General features: G+C 35.9%; 1 protein-coding gene across 5 annotated transcripts in view; it reads left to right on the top strand.

The window, feature by feature from the left end:
* LRCH1 (leucine rich repeats and calponin homology domain containing 1) overlaps positions 1-19,845 on the top strand; it is a 127,161-nt gene that overhangs the window by 98,442 nt on the left and 8,874 nt on the right. For 3 of the 5 annotated variants that reach the window (XR_008447255.1, XR_008447251.1, XR_008447264.1), the window contains 4 exons: positions 1,633-1,742; positions 4,612-4,749; positions 6,526-6,603; positions 14,385-14,642. Coding sequence is in view for 2 of the 5 variants with exons in the window: in XM_054050036.1 (XP_053906011.1) it covers positions 1,633-1,742; positions 4,612-4,749; positions 6,526-6,603 (326 nt within the window). In the remaining 3 variants the exon portion in view is untranslated. The remainder of the gene's footprint in view (positions 1-1,632; positions 1,743-4,611; positions 4,750-6,525; positions 6,604-14,384; positions 14,643-19,845) is intronic. The other 2 variants (XM_054050036.1, XM_054050158.1) reach the window with 1 other exon arrangement.

Below are 19,845 nucleotides of genomic sequence, written 5' to 3'. Positions count from 1 at the left end.
TGGGATACTATGTCCATTTCTGGAATCCTCAACATAAGAAGGGTATGGAGCTGTTGGAATGGGTCCAGAGGAGGGCTACAAAGATGATCAGAAGGCTAGAGCACCTTCCTTATGAGAACAGGCTGAGAGAGTTGGGCAAGAAAAGGCTCAGAGGAGACCTTATAGCGACCTTCCAGTACCTGAAGGGGGCCTACAGGAAAGCTGGAGAAGGGCTGTTCATAAAGGCTTGTGGTGACTGGATGAGGGAGAACAGGTGTAAACTGGAGAGGGGCAGATTTAGACTAGCATAAGAAAGAATTTCTTCATCCTGAGAGTGGTGAGACACTGGCACAGGTTGCCCAGGGAATTTGTGGATGCCCCATCCCTGGAGGTGTTCAAGGCCAGGTTGGATGGGGCCTTGGGCAGCCTGATTTAGTGGGGCGTCCCTGCCCATAGCAGGGGGATTGGAACTGGATGATCTTTAAGGTCCCTTCCAACCCTAATTATTCTATGATGCTAGGATTCTAAAATGACTGTGCCACAATTTTTAACATAACATCAGAATTACTGTGATTACACCCACGTGTACCTTTCTTAGATTCAGGCATATTTTGCCATTTTTCACTCCTCTATTAGGTACTATTTGCAATAGCCACGCTCACAAATTTCTGATGTGCCTTTTAGGAAACAAAAGACTCCTCTCTTCTGTCTTGTTACTTATTGACCCAGAAATTATCCTCTAGGCTTTATGCTTTCCACACAATTAATTGGTACTTAGGGTATTGCATTGCATTCAGGAAGAGAGAGGCAGGAAACTAGTAATACAAAATGCTTCTTTCTTTTAAGCAGTATAATTTCCCAAAGAGAGGACAGTTGCATTTTGTGAAATGAAATGGCAAAGTGACACAGAGGTGACTGTTGTGTTTTGGGGGTATATCTTGTTCTTCGGAACCATTCAAAACAGTCATATCACAAAAAAAAGGAAGTGTAGAGGTGCATATATACAGGGATTTCATATAATTATTTCAAGGAACTGTACGTGGGCCAAAGTGCTACAGTCGACAGAACGAGGATTGGTGGGAGTACTGTGAAGAGTTTGTGCAATGCTACATTTCCAGTACGACATTTTTAATGTAGGCAGACTTACTGTACGGTTAAATCTGCCTACATTAATCTTTAATTAGTGGGTGGGGTTTTTTTTTAGTGTAACATTATCTAGTAAGCAGTTAGTCTGGTGTAGGAAAATGCTTGTCACAGCTTATTGCGCAATTCAGCATCTTGTAGGGGAGGAGTGTACTTAAAAGAATTGGAAGTGTTTCCTACCATGTTAGATCCATCTTTTTGTACAGATCACAATTGCTAAGGGACGGTGTTGGTGCTTAATCATCTGACAAAAGTTGCCTGTTGAGATTAGGATTTAGTTGAAAAATTACCCGGTCCAATGATGGTGCATGATCTCATTCAGAGCAATAGCCAGAAAAATACCATTTAGGATTGTAATCCAAGATCAGATTTTTGTCTGTCCTCCTGAGGACACAGAATTTTTCTAGCAGCTTTTGCTGGAGGCATTGCCTAAGGCTTTTGCCTCATTTAGAAATTAGTAAGTTAAGGTGTTTGTTTTTAAAGTAAAACCTGTCTTTTTTAAAATCATAGTGTTCTTAAGACCGCAAAGAAACTTGGAATCAATCGACCCACAATTTACAATTCGAAGGAAAATGGAACAGATGAGAGAAGAGAGAGAGCTTGTGGAACAGCTACGTGAGGTATGTGTTGGTAGAGTTCGTTTGTGCTAATGGAAAGTATTTTTTAACTTTTATGTGGGAAAGTTGTCCAAGTAACAGAATATTAAAAAGGTTAAACAAGGCAACGCTACTTGTGCGATTCACATTGATGAGACTGTTCCTGAAGTGCTTTTATCGTGGTCAGATGCCTGTACTTCAGGAAGGGTTTTGTAAAAATGGGAAATAATTGAATGCCATACACTTAAACGACATGCCTTCTACTGGTGGAATTAAAAATTTATTTAATTTCATCAGAAGGGATGAAATGATCACTTAAGAGAGAGAGGGGTATAGAAACAATTTCCTAACAGCTGGAGATGTCTTCAGTCTAGCAAGTAAAAGGTATAATGGAATCTATTAGTTAAAGCTGAAGTTAGAAATTCTTTTTTAAAAGCAGATAACTAATACTTAAGATAACTTTCTTAGAAATGGAATGAATATTCCATCACTTGAAGATCTGAATATACAAGATGGCTTCCTGATGTATTGTCTTGAATATAGAAGCTGGAGCCTGATAAGAAAATTACTGCATCTGGTTGCATGGGGTTCATTACACAGATAATACCTCGGTAATGCAAAAAAAAAAGTTTTTGCCACAGGGAATATTGTGATCTGAACTTGTCAAGGTTTCCAGTTACATCCTGTTACCAACAGCAGAGATGGTAACATCGCACTCCTAAATGCAGTCCAGATCTTGAAAGTGTGGTAGGTGACTTCAGTATTGCAGACAAATTACCAGCTCTTATGTCGTTAGCTTCATGAAACGACTAACCAAAAAATTATTCATTTATTTTAAATACCGTGCTGTGTATTATTTAATTTTAAAGCAATAGATTTCACTTTTTTCTCCTTACCAAACAGTGTTTAAAAAGTGGGTTTAATGTAGAACTATGAGGACCTGAGCCATTTGATTTTGTATATATCCTCGATCACTTAAGACAGCTGCCATTTTTAGTGATTTCCACTTGCTCTTAAGCGGTAGTCTAGCAAGAAATACTCAATTGGTTTTTGTCACTCAAAGAATAAACTTACAGTTTTTACAGGCTAAGTGGAGCAAATTGTCTGCAGCTGTTGTCCTCTTTCAAAATCATCCATACAGTTTTTCAGTGGTGACAGAATTGGAAGAGAATTGGTGTGCTTCTTGAAGCCTTCAATTTTTAATTAAATCTAGTTCAAACCATGAGTTGGCATTGAAGTAGTGTTGTAGGTGTGTTGTGCTCATGAAAAAAACCAAACACCCATATCTATATCAAGTAGTCTGCCAACAGACAAATGAGTTCTTTGAGAAGGAATTTTCAGTTCATTAACCTAAATAAACCTGTTTGTAATAGATGTGGAAAAAAAAATCTCCAAATGTGTTCTTAATGTATAACTTTCTGTACATACCTCATATACCAAAAGTGTTTTCTAATGTATGAATTAATCCAAGGTGAAAGCAAAGTGCATTGGTGTACATGATGCATTCCCTCATTTAGCACTTGTGAGACCAAACGTGAGTATTTGAGTAGTGTGTCTAGTGAAAGAAACACTGGGAAAATGCAGTGACACCACAAAGTGAGTTCAGTGGAAGCTACTTCATGGAGAGGGCATGCAAAAAAAGGATGTATGAGGAAGGGGTTAAGAGCTGGATAGATTTCACTTGGAGAGAAGAGTGCTGAGAATATATGTTGGTCCTTAGCTGCCTGAAAGGTAGTAATAGAAAAGGATAAAACCTGGCTTTTCAAAGATGCACAGTCAAAAGATGAGAGACGCTGGCACAAATAGCAGAGCAGGAAATTTCAAGTAGCTATAAGGAGAAGATAATTTGCAATAAAGGTGGTGAAACACTGAAGAAAGTTGCCTAGACATGTTGTGAAATCTCCTTCCTTGCAGATACCCAGAATTTAACTAATCAGGGCTCTGATCTCATTTTGAATTTATTAGACCAGGTGACCTTCAGAAATCCCTTCAAACCTACACTCTCCTTTGATTCTAAAGAGAATATTCTAATTCATCCAAAGCACCCAGCTTCGGTTGAGGTAGTGTATTAATAGAGAATAATGATGTTAGGGGGAGGTTCAACTAGGAATAAGAAATATCTATTTTGAGATAATGGAAGTAATTCTCTCTGATAGTTGATCTAAGAGTTATCTCCAAGGATAGTGTTGAAGTATTTTCAAGATTGGAGCACAATTTAGAAAACTGTAAGTAACAATCTTCTTGTAGTTTTTTTTTTTTTCCTGTAAAATTCTCAGATATTTTCAAAATTTTTTATTTTGCAATATCAACTTATTTTCAATGAGGCTTCAGTTTTACTGAAGTATCCAAAAATTCTCTTTTAAATCTAAATGTTTTGCCTTGTCTTACCTGTCCTTCTGATCACCGTTAGTGCTTCCTAAGTAATTTTTAGACTACTAGGGAAAGATTGCCTTTTTTCTCTCTGCTTGTACAGTGATTAACACAATGTCATTCTGATTCAAAGTGCTCATGATAAGAAAACTTGAGGTGTATATGTAGAAGACTTAAGGGAATGGTGAAAGGAACCAGCTACATGTAATGCAATCCCATGGCTAATTGCATGTCTGTGTGGTTTTATACATGTATATATAAAACAATACGTATAATGACAGAGACATTTGAAGTGTTGAATTCTTTTAAAGAAGTTTATGTAAAGCAATGACCAACATTAGGGTAGAAGAGGGGTCAGTTTTAGTTTTTAAAGAATCAATTATGTAAAGGTCATGTGTGTCTTCATAAAACAAAACTGCAAAACTGACTGTGTCTACAGCATGAGTAAAGATGAGGATATATATTCCATTTTCCTCTTCATGCATTTCTGGTTTTCAAGCGTGTACATGTTCTTCATTTGCAGAACATTGAAACAAGACTAAAGATTTGTTTGCCTGAAGACTTGGGGTCTGCTCTGATGGATGGTGTAGTTCTCTGCCATTTAGTAAATCATGTTCGTCCTCGATCTGTAGGAAGTATTCATGTACCTTCACCAGCAGTAGTAAGTTGAATGTTTCTTGTTACATTGGGATGAGGAGGGGGAATCTTTGAAAAATTACTGTTGCATTGCCAAATGGTATTTGGTTATGTAAACCAGGTTACTCATTCAATGAGTGTTCTTTCGTATTGGGGCAAAATGTACATTAGTACAAATTCAAATGTTCGTTAATTATTAGATATTATATATAATGTGTATGTATATTATACACATTTATAAGTGAATTAAATTCTCCTGCTTTTCTCTGATTTAGCAACAGACCAGATTTTTTTCGTAATGGCCTTTTTGTTCAGTGCACTATGAAATTCTGTGCTTACAGGATTTTATTATAGGAGAGCAATTTTGAAAGAATATTAGCCGCTTTTTCATTGATTGAAGACATATGAGGTTAACTTCAGTGGTCTGGCTTAGCAGATGTAGGTGCTTTAGTAAGCATGTAAGTGCTTTAGTAAGTGCATGACAGCACTTACTAGCATATTTTTCCCACTGAGTTAAATGTAGAAATTATTCCTCTTACCTACAGACAGAATGGAATAGGAACATGTGCTGTAGTCACTTAATATTGGCTTGCCAAACTTAAGGACCGGAATATTTCAGGACATAAAATCTATGTGATCACTTTGTGTGCATTTCGTGAAACTTAATTTTCTTGATCTTTTCATCTGTTTATTGCTGTTGTCTTCTTGGTCAGATCTTTGTTCCAGATCTCTGATACCAGTCTGGTTCTGAAGAGGGTTTTTATATTCTTAGACTATCTGCCCCTTTTTTTCTTTTTTTCATAGTGTACATGTTGGAAAACATTTGCAACCTGATACTTGATTCTGAGAATAACATATGAATTTCAAAGCCACTTTATAAGAACTTCAAAGAAGACAGTTGTAAAGAGAGAGTAGTTTTCTCAGTTGGTCTGCTAGAGTTTCTTTTAATGTTTCTTGGTTTTAAATTACTTCTGTTTTTAGTGAAAATATGACATTGGCGAAATAGGCAAACTTGAATTTCTGGGGCAAACCCTTCAGTTTCATTGCTGATATTTTTTTAATTTTGTTTCAAATTTTTATCAATGATGTGCTCTTGTTTGAAACAGCCTTGAAATTACTAGGATATTAGTTCTTTAACGACCCTGCTACTATAGTGAATTCTTGGTTTAGGTAGATATTCAGGAATTACTACTGTTTCACATCTTGTATTGAAAAAGTAAAATGGTGAGTTGTTGGGGAGGATTTTTGTGACATCATATTTCTGTAAATATTTGGTGAATAGTCCTGAGTGAGACCAACTGTGCAAGTATTTAAAATTCTACAGCAACAGGAAATTTATTCTTCAGAGACATGGAGATTTTGTGTAGTTACTTTACATTTGTGAGTATTTAAAAGATTTAAAAAGCAAGAGCCTGTTAATTACAGTTAAGTCTGTTCCTCATGATGCATGTTGAAATTCTTCAACTGTTTATTTGCTGTCCAGAAAATAAATGTTGTCTATCACATATTATAACGAGGCAGATTTTAGAACCTCACAAGCTGGGTGTGAACAAGTAGAGATCTAAATCTGCTGGTGACTTTAAAAGTGACTAAGTAAAAGCACGTGGCATCCACATATTTTGTACTCTGATCGTATTTGTAGACATGATGTTTTTAGAGTGGTACAAAAAAAGCTGAGCAGGATTTTATGCATATTTTCAGGAGAAGTACAGAAATGATGCGTCAGTAAAAGAATAATGCGGTAGATTAATGTTATTGACTTCTTTTGATGTAAACTAATTTTTTTTTCTTTTGTTTGCAGCCTAAACTTAGCATGGCCAAATGCAGGAGAAATGTGGAAAACTTTTTGGATGCATGTAGAAAACTGGGCATACCAGAGGTAATTTAAGTCTGTAATTTCTAGATGATCAAAAGTGCAAACTGCATCTGTTAGTTTAAAGCTGGAGGATCACTTCATAAACTGCAGTTTTTCAGCCATAAAGATACATAATTTAAAAATTTGATTTAAATAATGTGGTTTAATACTACTTTAGAATGTTTCGGTTACTCATATCATCACACTTCAGAATGCAACTTTTCTCTGAAATTAGTAATTCAGTACTATCCCAGTACCTCCCTGTCTTTAAGAAAAATAAATAAGGAGTATGGTAGTTATGTAATATGTAATTAAGCAAAAGGTTGCTTTTTATGTTTCATCATACAACATAATTGCATTTTTACCTAGTGCTTTTAGAGTATGGACTTAATTCTTTGTAATTATTGTTTTTCTCTTTTTTTACAATATTAAGTGCTCTCTAGTTTGTGTTGTAAAAGTGGCTAATAACGCACTGATCTCTTGCACTGAAACACTTCTGCAGTGATGTGAAGAAAACCATTGTGTGTTAAGGATGGAATGCATGTATGAGTAAGATTGTTCTGTAATGTAGATATAAGTGCTTCAGGAAAATTGCAGTGCTTGGTGTTATCTAGTTTTCATTTAAGAATGGCAGCATTAATCGTGCAATTCATCCTCATATTATTAAGGAAAAATATATTTATAGCTAACGTAATTTCTGGAGTTTTATTGGGAATATTTCAGAGAATCCCTTATGGTCTCGAAGTATCTGTTAAGAGAAGGTTCATCTCAAATACATGACCCTCAAAAGAAGGTAAAAGTGCTACATGAGATATTTTTGATCTGAAGAGTTGTAAATGCCATGATGTGTTTTCCTTGAGTTGTTGCTTATATATAACAGTGTAATTAAGACTGAGTTCCCTTTGGTATGTGTTTTGAGAATGCTGAAACAAAAGGATATTTTGTATCTCCTCCACCTCCCACTTGGGAAGCAGATGGTAATGGAAGATTTCACACTGGGAGAGAATTTCAGTTTGAATTTGCTATATTTTATCTATATTTTAGCACTTGATTTGGAGGATAAAAAGTCATTTTTGCTATTTGTAGGAATTTTGAGGGGGAGACTTTTATCTTGCAACTCCAATGAATGTTTCATCATACATGTAATTTGATAATTCAGTGCTTTTGGCTGGGCCTCTAAGTTGTAATGGCCAGTTTAGTTCTTGTAGTTTTGTAATTTAGTTTGTTAGAATGATTTCATATTAAAGGCAAAATTTCACTTCAGAGAAGATAAAAATCTTGGTGCTATAGGCTTGTAGACATGGCATGTTTCTTAAGCTGCCCCAAAATTCATTGTCTTCTGATGCATGATAAGTTATTCAGTGAATTAGAATACAAGTCGATTTTTTCTGGTTATAGCCTGTTGGGAAAGAAAAGACCAAGAGCTATTTCCTTTGTTGTCAAGAGATCTTTCAGAAATGGAAATAAACCAGAAAAAATTACAAAGATCCTTGCAGTGCCATAGTACAGATGGGTAAGCTAAGCCTTTGCTACAAGTTTTTTTTTATTTTGGATTTCTAGAAGTAAGCTTTCTGGAAAAATAGCTTTTTGTTTTCTATGGACAGACACTTTTATATATTTATTGCCCCTTCTCTTTAATATTTCCATTGAAATTAGGATTATTTTAGTTTATGTTGTTGCATAGAGCATTAAGCACAAGACCAGACGTTACCAGCGTGATTTATAAACTAACCATCTTTATGAATTCAAATAAACATTAGCGTCTCTTGAGGGGAAAAACTCATTCACTTACACATTAAATGAATGGCTCGCAATTGTAAGTTTACAAGAGCTCTGAGAATATTAATTCTGATTAGTTGTCAGTAATTTGCAAGTGTATATTTGCTATGTATTGTGAAAGTCCATTTTGTTGCAGAACTAGGTGGTAGGTGAGAACTTTGCGTATTGGAGGGATGTGTATTAGGAATATGACGTTATATGCTAGGATGTACAAGAGTTAGCTGTCAAAGCTTTTAAAGAACTCCAGATGGTGTGTTTAATGCTGCTTTGGGTTGATGAGTTGTACGTTGCTTAACTGCCTCTGGAAAAAAAAACAGTAAAAGGAATGCAATGAATTATTTTGGTTTTCTTAAAACAGGCATCGTATGGGAAAGTGTTAAGTTCCACTTCTGGGTCCTAATACCAATAGGTATTAGGCTTTTCTGTGATAGTTAAATCCAGGTTTAGTTTCTGAGAATTAACTTGAAATTCTGGTGTATGAGTCTTCTAAAGGATTTTAAGTTGTCATAGTTCCTGTTGGTTCATTTTCAGATATTTATGGAATGGAGTAAGTGCTATTTCCTGAAGTCCACAGGTTTAGAATAATAGCCTGTCAAATCATGTAAAATGAAAACAAGAGAATAGCTAAGTAATTACTGTGTTGTGCGGATGTGTAGGGGTCTCCTGCTTCTGTGGCTTTCAGAACTTGATTCTTGGACCAAAATTGCTTTCTCCAGAGTGATCCTGGAAAACCTCATCCAAGCATAGAAAAAATGTTTTGTATCCATATCCAAGTGTGTCACAGTAAACATCAGGAGTTGGTGTCTTGACTGAAGAATTGCAAATAATTGTATTCAGGAACATGAGCATCTCTTTATAATGACCTTGTACATAGATGATACAGGAATTGTGTGCTGGCTGGTGTCAGAAAGCCATTTCCCAACAGATGAGAATTTCTGTACAATAGGTGCCAAGTTGAAATCACTTTGTGTCAATGGCCATGTGATGCTCCTGATCATATGTAGAATGGATGTGTGAATTGTAAACAAAAGGGATGCTTTAAGCCCATGAGTCTGATCCTTAAATAAGAAACTGAACAGCAGAGGTCTTATTATGCTGGGAGGCTATCAAAAATGTGAGGACTGTCAGACAAGAAACTTGTGCCTAGTTTCGCCACTAACTTTTCCTGAAGAGCCTTTTTTTATTTCAGAGTATCATAGATCTTTGTAAATGATAATTTTTTTGAGGCAAAAGAAAATTTTTATTTGATGTGAGAAAAGGGATGGTTACAGGTAAGAATCTGAAAGCTTGAAGATTCAGAAAATGTCTTTGCTGTGCCCCTCAGGAGGTGTGTGACAGAAAAGGTACAATCTTTGTTACTTGGAAAAATACAAAAGACAACTTTATTTCACACTGTTAACTAGAAAATGTCAAATTGCCTAATCTCATCTGTGATAGCTATAGAATGACAGACACTCCTAATTTTTGGCTGATATAGATTGAATAAGCAAGCGGCAGTAGTTGTGTGGTAAGTAGGGGTGCCTGTCCTACTGCATTTTTCAGAATGACATGCAATGCTTTGATGGTGCTGTTCACTGAAGTAGATCGTTAATATCATATGAAGCTCCTGCTGACACCACACATAATGCTTGTCATCTATATCACACCCACTCTTTCACACTTTCTGAGTTTAAAAAATAAAGCTGTTTTTTCAATTTCCCTTTGTGTTTAAATGTGGCCTCCAAAGTGTCAAATGTACCAGTTCCAATGGAGTTTTACTCTTCTTCAGAACATCTCAGCCCAGAGATACTAAAAATGACTAGGAGAGTCCAATTTATTATCACATGAGTATGTATGTGAAGTTATGGAATTATTTTGGTTTCCACAGCTCTTTCATAAAATCAGTAATAATATATTTAAATAAAGACATAAATATTCATACACATTTTTTAACAGGTCTTAGAATCAGTATTCATTCTAGTAGCAAAGAAGTAGACTTTCCCATTTTTACCTGCAAGTCAATAAATTAATTAAGCTTTAACTTTTATTCTTGATAGTTATTTTTCTTGGTAATCCATATTACAAAGCGTTCTTTTTTTACACTTTCAGTGATGTTAACAAATATTCCTCTCAGAAGGAAAAAACCCAACTGATTTGTGGTGGGATGAATGAGACTTCATCCTAAGTGAGACTTAGACCAAAGCAAAGCTGTAAATGCAGTGTGTTATTTAAAAGGCAGAAATTACAAGTTTTGCTCTGCGTTTCTTCTATTCAATTATGAACAAATATGGCATATCAGAAGTAGACCCTTCAAAGCATTTTGTCAAAAAGCAAATTCAACCAAATTATTTCCAATGTTTGTGAGCCAAAGTGCAGTTTTCATTTTACAGACACAAATTAGTTTTTATGACCTGAGACTTACACTAATGTAATACCTCTACAGTTTAGTCACTTGAGCATCTTTTGGCCCTTTTCGTGGGCCTCTTCAGAGAAATTAGCTGGAGTTATTTTTAAAAACAAGAAAGAAAAGCTTTTCCTATATACACAGATATATCTTGTCAGTCTTATATAACTTGAAAAAAAGGACTTGAAGTTATCATGATTAATACTAGAATGGGAATTTCTGTTGATAAAAGGTAGAGATAAAATGAAATCTTTCACAGCCAGGTGTTGCAACAGGTTTCTCTAGCTTCCGTGTCCCAGTATGTCAGTGCAGTGCAGCAGGGTTTAGTGAGACAAGTTATTTCTAAGGTAGGAATGAGAGACTTCTGCTGTGTCTCTCAAATTTTCAGTCAGCTACTTGGTTTACACATACTGAAAGAAATGGCTTTTTTGATCTCAAATAATCATATGAAGATTAGGATTACAAAAGGTTTAGCTGTGACCCTTCCTGTGACTTTAGAGGACTGCAGATTGGAACTGTTACTGCAGCTTATCTTCTCCTCCTCTGAAAAGTAATTCCTCTATGTCACAACATTAGCCAGAAAAAATCTTCTATAAATCGAAGTGGCTTTTGTTAGTTTAAGAATTGCTAAAATAGAAAAAAAAAAAAAAACAGGAGGCTTTTGTGTGCTAAATGTGTCAGAACAAAGTAAAAGAAGCAACCAAGAAGAGTGTCAAGTGCTTTTTCTTCTATCCACCTATTAATTGTTCACCTGGTAATCATGTTTCTCACTTTAACGTGAGGTATGTTTTCTTTTCCACTTACACTTGTTTTCTGATCAACTCACATAATCAGTAACTTCTCCATAGTTTCATCTGGAAATATCATGAGACACCATGACGTTGCAGTAAGTTTTATCAGGTATGACTCCTTTCTCTGCCCTTTTATTCTGTGCTCGGTAATGTACACTGTTTGCCCTACAGTGTGCAGTTCAGTGGTTCAGTATGCTGTCAGTGTACTGAAAGCGTAATTCTGAAGTTCCTTCTATTTGTTTTTTTTGAGTGTGGTGCATATGCACTATGGACTTCGTTCTTTAATGCACTTTTGGAGACTTACTCTTGACTTTTTTGTTTACCAGAGTGAAAATTTGAGGAGGCTAGTTTTGAAATGCTGTCTGTTTTCACAGTCACTGTGGGAGCATGTAGAATGAGGGGGAGGTTGTGCACACAAACAACTGGCTATGTGTTTGTCATTCCACTTCTGTCTTACTCTGTGTGCATGATTTTGGCAGCTGTATGATTTAATTGTGTAGCTTCACAGACATAAGAAATCAGTCCATGCATGGAATTTTTAAGTACATGTATCTCTTTAGTTCTTCCTAAAGAACTAAAATTTCAGTCTTCTAAACAAGAAAGGCAGTGCTTCTGAGGAATGAGTGGTTGCTTGGTTATATTTGAAACTTTGGGTGGTGGCGGGTCGTATACTTTTTTGTTATTTCATGGTTTGGTATTTTAATTTCACAGCTGCTGTAAAATTCTGGTAACCTAAGTGGAAATATATTCACCATGACTGAAGAGCTATGTATAGTTTCTTTTATCTAGAGTCACGTTATAGAGGGTTAAAATATACAATATAAACATTTTGCCTAATAAGGTGTGAATGTAACAGCGAATTATCTATTGTCACAGAACATGCAAAAATTATCAGGCATTACTCAGTCTTCCCCAGGTTTCTGAATTTCAGTAAAGCACAGCGTGGCAGTTCCCATGGGAAGTTTTTTTCTGCATGTGTTGGCTGTTCTTGTACACTTTGGCTTCTCCTGTATGCTGCTGAGTGTGTTAATCTCTGGTTAGCAAGTTCATCGGTCTCCCTATAAAGTCAACCTGTTTCCAGCTCTGATTCTCTAACTCTGAAATGGCTTCCTTCTCCGTTTGACTGCATTGGGGACTGTTGGGAGTTTCTTGGGCAAAAAGTTAAAGAAGGTCCTTGTTTTAAACTTCTATCAAATTTTTTATGTAAATTTAAGTTTAATGTATCTGAGATATTTATTTTTGGGATATATTTGAAACAAGTAGGAAGTGAGTCTTGTATGCTATTCTAAAATGAACCTAGCATTTGTTGGGTTTATTGGTGTCTGGTGAAACTGCAATATATTACATAGTTGATAGTTGTGAGTGGGTAGTTTGCCCTAAAGTTACTACTACTATCCCATTTTTAAACACGATCAGCAAGTTTTGTTCAGTCTGTGAGTTTTCATCCTTTTGAAAAAAAACCCAATATAATTGCATTGAAGTTATTATTGCACTAGAATTTTAAGTTGAAAAAATTCTGGTAAATTACTGTAAAAATGGCAGTCTTGTTGCTGAACGGGGGGTGGGGGTGGTTTTCCCCTCTGAGTATGTGCTGGTCAAAGTAAAAAAATTAGAATTTTGCAGTGTTTTACTCCTGTTAAAACGAGGACCAGACATTGCAAACAAAAAAAGAGTAAAGAAAAAGGAAAAAAAAAAAAAAAGTATAACATTGTTTATGAATGATAATTCTGACTTCTAGCTTCACTAATTGCTTTTCAGGATAGAATGGCCCTTTAAGTATTTTAAAGTTTAGCTTATTGCCAACTAGACATTGAAACTGGGCACTAACAGAAAATGGACACCTGAACTTCCACGTCTTCATTTATTGGGTGCACTTGTCAGTTCATTAAGCAAGTGAAACTGAAAAGCTACTAGGGAAACAGTGTTCTTCTGAAACAGAGGTTGTCTTTCCTACTTCATGTAATTTTATTCCGTAAATATTTAGCATTTTTGTTCATAGTAAGGCCTCATTTGCAAATGGTATATCTTAGTTTGCATTTTAAAAGTACTAGTTGTTGTTTGATTTGATTTTAATGTTAAATATTGTGTATGCATATTGATATTATTATTACCTGTTAGACTTCATTTTGTATAGCTAGCCTCAAGTAATTTGCTACATAAAATCTCTGATATTTTGCAAAAGAAGTATGGGAATCTAACCTGCTAATAAGTTTTAAAATGTTGCCCAAGGAACTTAGCGTCACATACTTCAGTTTAGAAACCTTATTAAAATTAAGTATAGTTAGTACTACGTTGACTTTTTCCGTTTCAGTCCTAGAGAATTGTTTAAGATGATATTTGAATACCAACTTTTAGATTACTGTGTTAGAGAATTTAGTATACTTATAAAAATTTCTTAAAGAACTTTTTTCTTGAGACTCTTTATTGCTGCTGCTTGTGCTTTTAACAGCTTTCTAACCCACTGTTTGCTATTATATAAGTTAGATTTTTACAGCTGTTTCCCATCCAAGCATTTGAATAAGGTCCAGATGGACAAAGGTGTGCCAATCTCATTGGAATAAGTGGATCACATGCATCTTCTCACCTTTGTGAATCTGGGCATAATTTTGGAGGGCTTTGAAGGCCTGAGCTTTTCTATCTTAATATTCTGATATTATATGATAGACGCAGCACTTAGAGGAAATAAAAAGAAACCTGGGGTGTCTAGTGACTAAGGCAACACTAGGAAGAAACTATTCCTACATGTTTATGCTAGAATATTGTGATAATTTATTTATCAATATCTTTCTATTTTTGTATTTTTAATTTTATGCACTGTTTTTTTCTGTTCTAATGGCTGCCCTTCGGGATAGGCTGACCTCTGCTCTCCGTATGACATCCTGCAGTCGGATATTCGTCACATTCGAAAGACTGTTGACACTCTGCTCGCCCTCGGGGAGAAACCCCCACAATCAACTTCTACCTTTCGCTCCTGGGATTTAATAGGCTTTTGTCTTTTCCACATACTTTTTATAGTCTTGATGTATATAACTTATCACTGGAATGTGCTAACAGCATAACCTGTTCGCATGTGCACACAAACTTTCTGCTTTGTCTCTGACAAATTACAGGTACTTAATTTCCTTCCTTTGTCTTACAAACTTCTCCCTTTCCCTTGCTTCCCTTCCTCGCAATATCTTTATTAATCTCTTGAAATAGGGGAGAGAGGGAGTAGCATCTTGAAGACAAGTCCCATCTCTTATCCCCACTCTAGCTCTAGTTTAAGAACTTATGTACCTCTTTATCTATATTATAGTTTTTCTTTGATGTTGCCTAGACTACACACTAAATGTGCTAAAGCAGGGAAGCTACTCTTATCCCACTTCTGGGTGTAGGCTAGATGTGTGTTACAAGCTCAACAGAACCAGGCCTCTTATTTTTTGTGAAAATCCAAGAATGCTGCAGATATTGAAGCGACTGAGGTGGCATTTCAACAGATGATAGTATTTCCTGAGTTGGTGCCGATTATTTCAACATACTTCATGTTAAGAGCACTTAGAGAACTATCTTTCAAATTAAGGTTATTTTTTAATCCTTTAGATTAACAGGAGTGCTGTAACTTTCAAGATTGTTTGTCATCCCTGCTGTTCTGATTAAATTATGTACTGGAGTGTTTATGTTTTCCTACTTATATTTTGTTTTTCTCCAGTTTCCATAGAGTAATCTTTTTTTTTTTTCTTCTGTTGCACAAAGCAGCATTGAACTACTTTTAAACACTTGTTGTTGTGTTACACCGCAAAGATGACTGTATATTAGTAGTGGGAATGAGCAACTCATAATATGACAGGGACTTTAGAATGCTTCAGGATTAAGACCATGGAGTACAGCGTGTTACAGTAAGATAGTCTCAGAATAAGCTGTCAAGATTCCTGTATCTGCCATTCTTATGAGTGACGTCGTACAAGTCACATCACTATCTTGTCTGTTGCATCACCTGTGAAAATGCAGGTAATGTTTGTTTGTCCGTGTAACTGTAACAAAGAGAACGTAGCTAGGAAAATAGATCATCTGGGAAGACTCTAGATTTTCCATCTTATGAGGTTTTACAGAATAGGTCAGACAAACATCAGCCAGGAGGCATTTTGGTATGTTTGAACTCTGCCTATAGTTAGAGTGCTGGACTGATGACCTGCATTTCCCTTCCAGTTCTGTGTTCTGTTAATGTAGTGCAAAACTTGAATAAGATATTTTGGCTTACTCCTTATCGACATGAAATATGCACATGAAAATTGTTTGAAAAATATAAAACCTCAAATATAAACCTATATTGATATTGCAGTATTTGCCTAGATGCTGTTGACTAAACTTGGAATCCAGTCTTAGGTTAGCTAACCAAAGGACTTCAGTTCCATTGCTGTGGAATAAATACACTATTTCTCACTACCTAGAATAGGAAAAAGTGCCTGTAGGCTTGTAGAGGATAACAAGCATAAGAACTTGCATGTTACTGATTATTCTGGCCATATGGTTGTGGTTTAGTGCTATACTATATATATCCTCATTCCACAGATACTTGTAAAATTTTATTGAAAAACTTCTAAATGCTGTTCTATTCCTGGTTTATATGGCTCAAATATATACAAACATATATAAAAAGGGTGAAATGTACGATTAGATATGTATTTTAGGATAAAAAAAATAATTTTAGAAAACAGATAAATTTCATTTTTTAAAACCAGTTTGGTGCCTAGCAGCTTCTTGTGCATACAAATAACAACTCTCTTGTAAAGACTCTGTGTGATCTGTGACCAGGCATGAGTACAGTCAGTGCTTCTAGGCTCTTTATACTTCAGGGAAGAGATACCAGTTGTTCGGGTGCGTAGGTATAGCCTTGAACCCTCGTGCTGCACAGGCCTGTCTATTAACTGTGTGTCCAGTTTCAGTGACACAGTAGTGGAAACCTGCTTACTCGGAGTAGGAGCTTGACATTTAAGCTTCCCCTTTCAGCTGCTGCTTTTCTAGTGAAAGTGAGAAAGTGATGTAAAGCTTGAACCAGTTAGGAATCTATTAATTGTATGATTCTTTGTAATCCAGTGTTGGTATTTTAGTAAAAATTGATGCCTTCTCTAGGGCTGGGATTTGTCTCCTGCTCCCATAAGTGGTAGAAAGATCTGTCAATGCTTTGTGTTGTGCTCTCCTTATTTGGTCTATGTCTACAAGTATGAGTATATTTTAAGATTTTTTTGAAATCAGAAAATCAGGTGGTGAAAGTTGTTGCCACTATCCTGTAGTTACACATCTGTCTCATTGTCCAAAACTGTCTGATTATCCACTGTATCCAGTAGCTTTGGTAGGGAGGTGAGAGAAGTAGTAAATCAGTGTGTTTTGCATTTCCAGTGTGCAGAAATGGAAGTTCATGTGTTCAGTGTTTTTGAGTGTTTCATCAGACTAGACACTGGATTAGAAATGTAACTACTGATGTGTCAAGGTAGACCAACTAAACATAGCCCAGTCACAATGACACGGAATTCTCAAACTTGTCCAAAGTTTTAACTTTACATATGCTTACCATACAGACAGAGTTGTCTTTTAGTTAAATAGAGTACTTTTTCTCACTATTCTTATCTATGACAACGTACAGGAATTGAAGTGTAACATTACAGGCACTTTCTCATAGTTGCAGAGTTGAAGCCATCTGGAACCAGAATGTGAAAGAGGAACATACTTGCTTCATGACAAGCACAGCCTTACTACCCATACACGAAGCTTATCTGGTTTTGTATCTTTTTGAGTTTTATTAATAAGGCTTCCAAATATAAATAAATCTTACAGGGAAAGGATTAGTAAAATATATCCTCATGTTTCTCTAAGTGTTAATATAGTAATGTTTCTCAAAATGTATTTCAAGCGTAGCGCAAATGTGAAAAATGCCTGACTGCCCATCCCTGAAACCAATCATTCTCTCCCACTAAATGGGGAGCTGGAAACTGAACCACTTAAGTGGCTCATTAATCTACTGTGGGCTCTCTGCGAAATTCAGTGTCCTGTTTCTGTGCTGTGGTTCTTGTGGCTTTGAAACTTGGGAAACCAGTGGTTCAACTGACTGGTGGTTCCTCACCTCTGAGGAGATCCCAGTATTGAGACATTCAGTTATATACAGTTGGTACTTATAGCCAGTCACATGATTAAGTTGATGACCTTGGGTTTAAAAACAATGTATGCTGTAGTTAACCCACGTATTCATTGGTAATGTGGATAATAATTGCTTCTCCATTTGCTTCCCCATTTGGTTTCCTCCATTGCAGAGGTCATCAGAGATTTGCCAACTACGATTTCTTCATAAATTAGTCTACTCCAGTCTGTACCATGAAGGTCTTGTCATCCCTGCTGCACTAAAGTAATAAATACAAGTTGTAATGAATTAATTTAATATGCATGCAGGTAAAATATGGATGCACTGGATTACAAAGGGCATTTTCTTTTTCTCTGAGCCAGAAGTGCCTGTAGTAGTCCTTTAAATGCTTCTTTCTTCAGATGTATATTAACAAACTTTTACAACTGAAAGCTGTGTGTGGGCCCCATTGTGTTCCTAATGAGTTTTCTGAAAGGCTACACTTAACTGTGGATGGGGATTGAATTAGACGTGAGCAAATGTTCAGTCCAGTTTTCCACTCCATAGACCTTAATGAGTTTCCAAATTATTGCCATATAGAAGTATTCTTGGCATTTTACTGTAGTTGCAAGATAACAAAAGCAGTCATATATGCAGGTTTAGGAAAAACGGTAGAGCACGTTTTGTGGACTATTACTATTTCCTTCATTTCTAGCACATAAGCTGCATTATGCGGAAAGAACAATATAAAAATACTTCAGGGTAGTGACCCATTCTACTTCGAAATAAAACATTCTCGTTCCTTCACTTTATTTCTCAGAATTTAATGTGTATGGTTAAGGTATATTTGATATTTCAAGTGTAAGTATATGTTTTCTCTTACTCTTCCGTGTGTGTTTGTCTTCATTAAAGTTGTCTGTTGCCTCCAGTGTCAGGTCACTGTTTTCTGTAGTGTATTAGAATGGAACTGTAAGGTGGTTTGGTGAAATGTATGGTCTACTTCTCAAATGTTATGGCTCAAGGCCAGAGTTTGTAAAGAGGTCCAAAGCCCACCGTGTGTAAATACAATTTTATAAAAATTTTCCATTTATTACATATTCAGAAGTTGCACATTTAGATACCCCACTGGCTGTAACTCCAAATCCAGAATTGCAGCTACAGTATTGAAGTAATAGGTTGGTTTTTTTTTTTCTTTGTCAATTCTGGTCATGAGTGTATACATCACAAAACATACTGACCTTTCCTTTGTAAATTAAAAAAAAAAAAAAAGAAGAAGAAATATGCCTATAGCCTGAGTTACTGTGCTCTTTTCTTTTGTACTTCAAATGTACAAGTCTTTTGTACTTCAGGGCATTTGGGCACATACAGACTTGATCAGCAATACTGGAAAAGGAAAATATATATGAAAAGACATAATTTCAGATTGCTTTAGATATATGAAAAAGGAAATGTTTACTACATTTTTTCCATCTCTTTAAAAAGAAGACTTGGCCCTGGCCTAAAAAAGTGTCAAGGTTTTATATTTGACTTAAGTTTGCTTAAATGTAAGGCCCTGATGTTCCTTCTAGTGATTTTCCATTTCAGAGCAGTTGGCTCGAAAAACTAAATGCTGGGCATTACATGGTCTACACATGCCAGTATTTTGGTTTTTTTTTTTTTAATATCCCCCCACAATAGATCTGAATCTCATATTCTGCAGGTACAGGGAATGAAGGGACGGGCTCTTGCCAAATTGTAGAATTCCGATTATTTGGATTTCTGCTGAGAAATGTAATTTGGCCCCTGATGTGGTCATTTTGCTATTTGCCCATTTGATATAATGGCAACAATTACTTTTTGATAACGAATTGCTGTTTCTGAATTGTCAAGCTGTTTGTCCTAGCATAAACCAATTCAAACAGTTACCATGACTTTGAAGGCATCATATGTCAAAGAAAATAGATGTATACGCGTAGCGTGTCACGTATCCTTGTGGATTAGTGTCCTTGCGTATTCCTGTTTTGTTTTACACCAGCTAAACGAGATGTTTTGTTCCAGGATTAGAAACTTGCTCTGGCAAGCACATGCACACGTGTACGTTTGTGGGTACGCCTGTTGTACTGTCTTTTTGTGTTGCTTTGTGACTCGGCCTCCTGGCTATTGCCTCCTTTTTGTGCCTTTTTTTTTTTTTCCTCCATCAAAAAGAGGTTGTTCTTTTGCTTCATGACGAGTCTGAAAACATC

This window comes from Cuculus canorus, chromosome 1, assembly GCF_017976375.1.
Source record: "Cuculus canorus isolate bCucCan1 chromosome 1, bCucCan1.pri, whole genome shotgun sequence".
Lineage (NCBI taxonomy): Eukaryota > Metazoa > Chordata > Aves > Cuculiformes > Cuculidae > Cuculus > Cuculus canorus.
This window is presented reverse-complemented; position numbering and strand designations above follow the sequence as displayed.